The sequence below is a fragment of the Melanaphis sacchari genome, unplaced genomic scaffold (assembly GCF_002803265.2).
Source record: "Melanaphis sacchari strain LSU unplaced genomic scaffold, SCAv2.0 Contig0_pilon_pilon, whole genome shotgun sequence".
NCBI lineage: Eukaryota > Metazoa > Arthropoda > Insecta > Hemiptera > Aphididae > Melanaphis > Melanaphis sacchari.
The window spans coordinates 2,773,348-2,781,018 of NW_020270366.1; the positions used below are offsets into that span (position 1 = coordinate 2,773,348).

Below are 7,671 nucleotides of genomic sequence, written 5' to 3' on the forward strand. Positions count from 1 at the left end.
AAGAAGAAGAAGAAGAAGAAGAAGAAGAAGAAGAAGAAGAAGGAGGAGGAGGAGGAGGAGGAGGAGGAGGAAGAGAAGGAGAAGGAGAAGAAGAAGAAGAAGAGGAAAAGAGGAAAAGGAAGAGAAAAACAGAAGAAAAAGAAACAAATCAAGTAAAAAAAAAAAGAAGGAAGCGTGGCGTGGCGCGGCGCGTAGGTATACGTGACGTACAGACGCGCGCCGTCGGGTCCAAGGGTGGTGGTGTGACGGTGGCGGGGGCGGCGGCGCGGTGTATAAATGTAAACACTAAACACACGGATTTTACACACGCACGCCAATGCTCTCGCGCTCACGGGGTACACAATCCAGCCGCCACACTCACGCGTCTTCTAACGACGAAGCGAAGCGCCAGAACGACGTCAAGTGCCAGAACGACGTGTGCAATCGCCTATCCCGCACGGACAGCGACACATTAACCACTACAATAAAACATTCGTGTTTGTGTTTTTTTTCCGTATTTTTCCGTACCGATTCTATCGCGTCTTCGTTAACCGGTGCGCGCTGAGCCACCCCGAACCCAGAGCTCACTCTATCTCTTTCGAGACTTCGCCGCACGATTTTTTTGCAAACAATAAATTCTGCGGTCTTCCGGCGCACAATTCTCTGCAAATTTTTTTTATACTGTTTCACCCGCACACACGCTGCTGGGGAGTAGAAGATTTTAGTGAAATTTCGATTATATTTTTTATTGTCCGGCGACATAAGTCATAACCGCCACCGTCGTATATAACACGTCGATGACGATCTTTATGCCAACCACAATGATGATGCTGACACCACGGTTACTAGTTGCCATGGCTGTGCTGTGGGTGGTTACTGTCACGGTGCAGTCCCGGCCCACCGTCGATTCCGGGGAACCGGAACTAGAAGAGTCCGCGGAACCTCCACCCGATCCCACGGTCTTGATGGTGCCTGTACGTGTACTCACCGATCCGGATTCGTCGTTTGGCAAAATTTTGCGCAATCAACTGCGTACCATGTCCGATCACGATCTGTCCGTCCTGGAGTCGAGTCTACAAACCGGAACCAAAACCGATCGCTCCGAAGACGACGACGTGATGATGGGGGATATGCCGTCGGCAGACGATCCGCAGGACTCGTCGTCACCAGCTACCTCGCTTGGACTAGCCACAGTGACGCCGGACGATTACACCGACGAGATGTTGCGCAGAGAAAGGTATAATAATAATACAGATACATAAAAAAATAGTTACGCATAAATATAGCAGGTTGTATGGGGGCAGTTTTCACTCGTGGTTAACGCACGTGGTCTATAATTAGAAATGTTTATTATATTTAGTTGGGGTTTGTACTTTGATGTTGTCATTGTTGCAATTTTATGATTACGACAAGATTTAAAATACCTATATTGCGATGATGCAAGGGGGGTGCTTTTTTATTCAATATATTTTTTTAAGGGAATTTAATAATTAGAAGTAAGATTTGTATGAGTTTAGTATCAATGATCCATAATATTAATTTTTTACAAGAAGCCCTCAATATTATAATAGTCCCACTCTAAATCTAGATTTAGCTCTGGCAATTTATTTTCCCTTAAACATCTTATTCGCGATCGTTCGGCCGTCTATATTTCGTATTCTAAGAACATAATTTTAAAACTTTATTCATGACTCAAATCCCACGTGTATACACGCTTTAGGTGGTTCGATTTTATTATTATAGTTAATATGCTTATTGGCATATTACCAGTGTACCGTCATATCACCCTCGTTGAAATAATTCTGTTGTTTTGATGAAATTAAACTTTATCTAAAACGATAGCTTACGTCAATTTAGAATATTATGTTTGCGTCAATTTAAAAAACTGAAACGAAGCCTAGAATTTACACGGCTTAGTTTTCGGTTTGCCGCAAACACGCTGAGTTTAATCATACGTGGGCCCATATGTACATCGGACACACTAAATTTAGAGCAAACCCTCTCTGGGCGTGTCCAGACAATCGCGTAAAAAAAAACAAGAACTTAATTCGATAGGAGTAAAAAAAAAAAAAATGTATAAAAGAAAAATGCGCATAATATTTATATACATAAATAAACGTTGGACAGTCAACAAAAATGAATCACTGTTGTGTACTTATATCACTTCAAGGCAAATAAACATTATATTTCTTTTAAAATAACGTAACTTTCCTAAATGTAATTAATTTAATTTGAATTCGAAGAAAAACTACCTACCAGAATATCTTATTAGTTCCAAAAAATAAAATTGAATGAACATATTTTATTGTATATTATATTAGATAAAAAATATTATTGATTATCTCTGAAGAAATATGATATAATATGTATATATGTATTATGTATATTATATATAAATAGGAATTCAAATTCAAAAATGTATAAAGTTTAGGTAATTAAAATATTAACTATATTATAATGTATATTTAACCTTATCATTTATTTTATAAATATGGTCAATAATCTCTTTAAACACCAATATAACAATATTTCAAAACGTTAAGAACATATTATGATAGTCAATTCAATATATATATGTTTATATTTTATAATAAATGTAAGCAATTTAACTACTAATAAAATATATCCTATACAATTCTATAAACATTTGCAATAAAACATGTTTAAGATGATAATAATAAACGTGATTAAAAATTGTTAACAATTGATTCTATAAACGATTGTCATTATATCTGTGCAATTCTAAAATATGTGATTGTTATTAATTGTTAATTTAAACTGTTGAAAATTAAATATTTATTTAGGGCATATATTTTTATATTGTGTACTTATAATTATTGATTTATAATAAGTTATCAAATAAAAAGATGTACAATTATTGATGCAACTAATAAATAACATAATATTCAATACAATATATATTGTATGCATAACTAATTTCAAACAAATACTTTTCAAGTTATCTTAAAATATGAAACAATTATGTTTCAAAAGTCTTGCTTCATTTTAGTTTCAAAATCATGAAATTTTTTAAATTTATTTACACACTGTATTACAAATAATTTCCATAAAAAATTTAAATATTCTTTCATAATATAGATTATGAACAAAATAACTATAAAAATCAAATACATAGCTTTATTTTTAAAAACAATTTTTATATCATGAAAATTATTAACCTTTTTATGTAGCTTTTTAATAATTATTCATAAAATGTTTTTATTTTAGGAAATGCCTTTTTTTATTTTATTGATTGTAAGTACATTACTTTTAATACATAAACAATAAAATAACGTCAACTAACTCTTTAACACTTACACAAATATATGTATTCAACCAAAATAAAATGAATTATGTAATTGCATGTAATTTACATGGAAACTCGTAAATTAATTCTATCTAAAACATCCGGATCAGAAACGTTTTTATTTTTAAATTTGTGCATTATTCATCAATAATTGAATGTCTGGTTGATACCCAAAATCGATTTCCGTTACAGCACAATCTAACGGAATATCTAATTTACCGATTTCAAAATCATAAAATACCAGAAAATATTCAAATTTTCTAGTTATCAGAAAAAAACAAAAAACTATTTAGTAATTATTATTATAGAAGGATAATAAGTATTAATATATTATTGTAGAAGGATAAGAAGTATTAATGTATTGTTATAATAATTATATAGGTATCTATTTTCATGTTGAATTTACTAAGTACATATTATAACAGCATATTTAATTTGCATAAATAATAGGTGTAATGTAAAAACTGTTCCAATTTTTAAATACACAGAAAAAACTAGAAATTATAAATGTGGATAGATAAATTAATGTTATTAAATAAAAATCCATCTTAAGCGAAATTTATTATTATTTTATTTTTTAATGAGACCCCATACGCTCTCTAAATTACAAAATGTTGGGTGCATATACAGTGTACACCGTACAAGTAATGTTTGACGATTATGTGTGTATACGATTTAATTTTTTTTTCGTCTCGGCTTCTTAATTTATTCGTCTGGACCATTATGTTTTTATTCATTTTAAACCGAAATTTAGGGGGAAATGCACTTGACGACTGCATTTCCAGACAGATTTTAATGCGTCTACTCGGACGTTTTTTAAACGATTACAGGTTTTGTGGGTTTCGGTTTTTATTTTTCGTTTTTGGTTTCGTTTGTGACCCGGTTAATAAATCGAGACAAAAAATAAAAATAAAAAACAAAAACCTAAAGTACACGCAAGTAAATAGGTGCATTTACAATAAATCTGACTTGTTCTCTTGGCCGGTAATTGCGCGACGATCTCGGTTTAATGGGATTCGTCTACATCACGGTCTCCGGCCTTGGTTTTCCAGACAAAGCTTAAAACGTGACCATTAATATTTCATATCTGATTTATATTTGCTCGTAGAGATTAATAATTTTTCGCGTCGTATCGTACTAATAATATTAAAATATTTTGGGGTTGGAAATAATTATCATAACCAAAAAGTATCTATCACCACATAACACTTGCATTTATTTTTAATTTAATCGCTCATGCTCCAATGAAATTTGTTTATTCACAGCCCCGAGTCTACAGATCCCGAGGTCAGGTATGTTGATTCATCAACGTCGTAAGTGTGCGTGTGTTTATGATAGTGTTTCTTCTTTAACCTGATGTTTTGTGTTTATTTTTATCAACCGTAGTTAGTGTACCATTATTGCTATTATTGTAATTAACACGTAATAATTACCTGTATGCTATCATTTTTGTCGTTGTTATTATTGTTGCTGTTGTTTTACCGATTGCATAAAACCAAACACTGTTTAATACATATCTCGCTTTAATATTGTAGTGACAAAAATCTCAGAATTCAAACCATTCACAATCAGATGATAAACTTTATGGGAAGGAACATCCCCCAAATACTTTCACCGAGTCCAATGATGAAGCCGGGTCCGATACCTATTCAACAAAGAGATGCCATAAGAATATTTTACGACAACTTAAATAATTTTCCAACTTATCCTTCTGATGCGTTTACTGAAAAAACTCAAAGCTTTTATCCTACTTGTAAGTTGACATTTTATGTAAAAATTATAATTAGGTACAAAAAACCATCGTAGTATAACACGTGATATTATATTTTATGGTTTTAATTATACACAGGTGACTTGCCAAGACACACAAACGAAGAAGTCTGGAATACAAAGGAATCAATGAATTTAATGTTTAATATTAGTTTACCCAAGTCGTCTAAGGGTATCTCAATAAACGTAAATATGGCTAGACTCAGGCTCTATAAACAATTCGTATCTTGTTATTCACAATCGAGTAATGAGGTATGTACTGACACATTTAATTATTGTTTCATAATTTAATGTTTAATTTTTTTTAATCTGTTTATCTGTAGACCGATGATTCTCAAGCATGTCCGTCGACATTTTATGTAGAAACTATGAAACAACCCAACACTAATTTATCTACAGCTGGTGTAGTACCGTTAATAATGGACGAGAGACAAATTCGTGTATCAATTTATGCATACACCAGATCACTTAAGAGAAAAAGAGGTAAAATTTTTGAATGAGTATTTTTTAATTTATTTTTAAACTAATGAATTCGTTACTTAACAGTAAAGAGAAAGTTATTGGATAGTCGTATGGTCCCATACTATAGTGAAAAATGGACAGAATGGAACATTCGTAATGCAGTAAAAGCTTGGCACAAGAACCCAGTTCGTAATTACGGAATCAATGTTGAAGTTGAAGATGAAGATGGCAATTTATTGCCAGTCAGCAAATTTTTTAGACCCATGAATTGCTCGGGAGATGCGCAAATGAGTAATTATTTATTTGTTTTCAATTATAAAAATAATTAGCAAAAAAAAAAATGTACATGGTAATATTAATTTTATATTATGCATTCCGTTATTGAAAAAATTTTGGTGAATATAATATATAAATATTTGAATGAGGACTAAACTAACTCAGTCAATTTTTGTTTTTCGAAAAAATATATGTATTTCTAAGTAGTTGGAACTGCTCTACATTTTTATGAAAAACAAAACATAATTTTTATTATGGTGATTTTGGGTTATGTGTTTAAACATTGGCTACACAAATCATATTGAAAATGAGCCATGATAAACTATCATATTTCAAATTTATTGTATAAATAAAAAATATCAAAATTGGCTTAGAAGACGAATAATTATTGTGCTCATTGTGATAGTTAAAACTGTCATCTTTGAACAAGCCCATAGTATTATAATACTCACATTTACATTGAGCGCATCTTATCTGTGTAATTTATTTAATGATTGTTTTCTGAAATGTTATAGTGACCCCGAAGCCAGTGCCTGGGTTCATAATGGAGGCAGTGCACAATGGTTACGGCAACCCGACTATCACAGCCAACAATACTAACGCAAACACGGTCGACGCATTCGCGCTCAGCTTCAATATGCACCGGTATCCAATAATGGACATTACCACGGTAGAAGTGCCGGAATCAGAAGTGAACAACGCAATGCTTTACCAGTACGCAAAGAACACGTTCGAACAAGTGGGTGGTAGTGACACAGTTTCGGCGCCTTACTTACCGGCGGGGCAAGGAGACCAGGGTAACCAGCACCGGATCCGGCACGGTAGTCGGCAACACCAAAACAACGGCACCATACCCGGAAGTCTGTCCAGGGACGGCCACGAGCTACGCGACCAGATCATTGTGCAAGGCGTAATCCAGCGGAATGTGCAGCACAAACCACAGACCACCGAAATTCCGGACTTTGGATAGTTATGGCAGAGTTAGACGACCAAAAATCATAATATGTTATACGTGTGCACAGTGTGTTTTTAAAACATCTATTTTAGACTCACCGGTGCAAATAAGATGATAGTTGGCTTGGGTAAATTTTATACACTTCTCCAAACAAACAATATTTTAAAAGTAATCTTAATCCGCTTCCCACCCTGATATTACAGCAATATGCGTTAATTTAATTTTGTATCTTATTAGGTGTATTTATTTTATTTTAATACTATATTTGTTTAAAAATAAATTTATAAAGCTTAAATATTACTCATATAGTCGGATAACATATTACCGGTTCACAATTTAAAAAAATAAATACTCTGTATCCATGTATAACATAATATAATATAAACACAGTAACATAATACGATACGACACTAAATAAAATGCCATTTCTTTGCGTGCAAAAATCATTCGTTAATGTAATAAAACTCGATTAAGCCGCTGAAAGATGAATAAATTATAGGTTTAAATAACACAAGCCGTGTCCGTTCCGACTTAGGTCCGTACAAAACAAACACACATACGCACATTTTTTTTTTTAAATGACAAAAAACTTAAAATCCTAATTCCCAGTTTTATATATTATATTGTTGAGGTGGAGGGACATAATATTATATATTAATGTATGTACATACGTGTACGTATAGTGTATCGATTAAAAATAGATGTAGTATAACTTTAATTTATTATTATTATTATTTATTATTATTAATATTATTATTGTACTAATACTATGTAAAATGTTCCTATAGTTTTTATAATTAGCGACGATCAATATAAAATCAGTAAAGTTGTGTTTTAGTTTCATAGCCGTTCTATGACGTTTAATCGACACATTACCTATTTAATTTATTAAGATCGTGACTCTGCCATCGTTGAAATAGAA

At 32.4% G+C, this 7,671-nt stretch overlaps 1 protein-coding gene across 2 annotated transcripts; it reads left to right on the forward strand.

Moving 5' to 3' along the window:
- Positions 1-320: 320 nt before the first annotated feature.
- Positions 321-7,476, forward strand: LOC112597873. Of its 2 annotated transcripts, XM_025344110.1 has the most exons (7): positions 321-1,216; positions 4,552-4,578; positions 4,822-5,039; positions 5,136-5,308; positions 5,380-5,539; positions 5,603-5,809; positions 6,310-7,476. In XM_025344110.1, the coding sequence occupies exons 1-7, from the start codon at positions 777-779 to the stop codon at positions 6,762-6,764; spliced, it is 1,680 nt and encodes a 559-aa protein (XP_025199895.1). In that variant the 5' UTR covers positions 321-776; the 3' UTR covers positions 6,765-7,476. The 2 variants fall into 2 exon arrangements, with proteins under 2 accessions (XP_025199895.1, XP_025199896.1); XM_025344111.1 differs by lacking the exon at positions 4,552-4,578.
- The last annotated feature ends 195 nt before the right edge of the window (positions 7,477-7,671 follow it).

Bases quoted from the DNA above. Each gene is read 5' to 3' on its own strand.
- LOC112597873 (XM_025344110.1), top strand. From the start codon at position 777: ATGACGATCTTTATGCCAACCACAATGATGATGCTGACACCACGGTTA. The intron at 4,579-4,821 runs GTATGTTGATTC...TTAATATTGTAG, and splicing joins TCTACAGATCCCGAGGTCAG to TGACAAAAATCTCAGAATTC. The intron at 5,309-5,379 runs GTATGTACTGAC...GTTTATCTGTAG, and splicing joins ATTCACAATCGAGTAATGAG to ACCGATGATTCTCAAGCATG.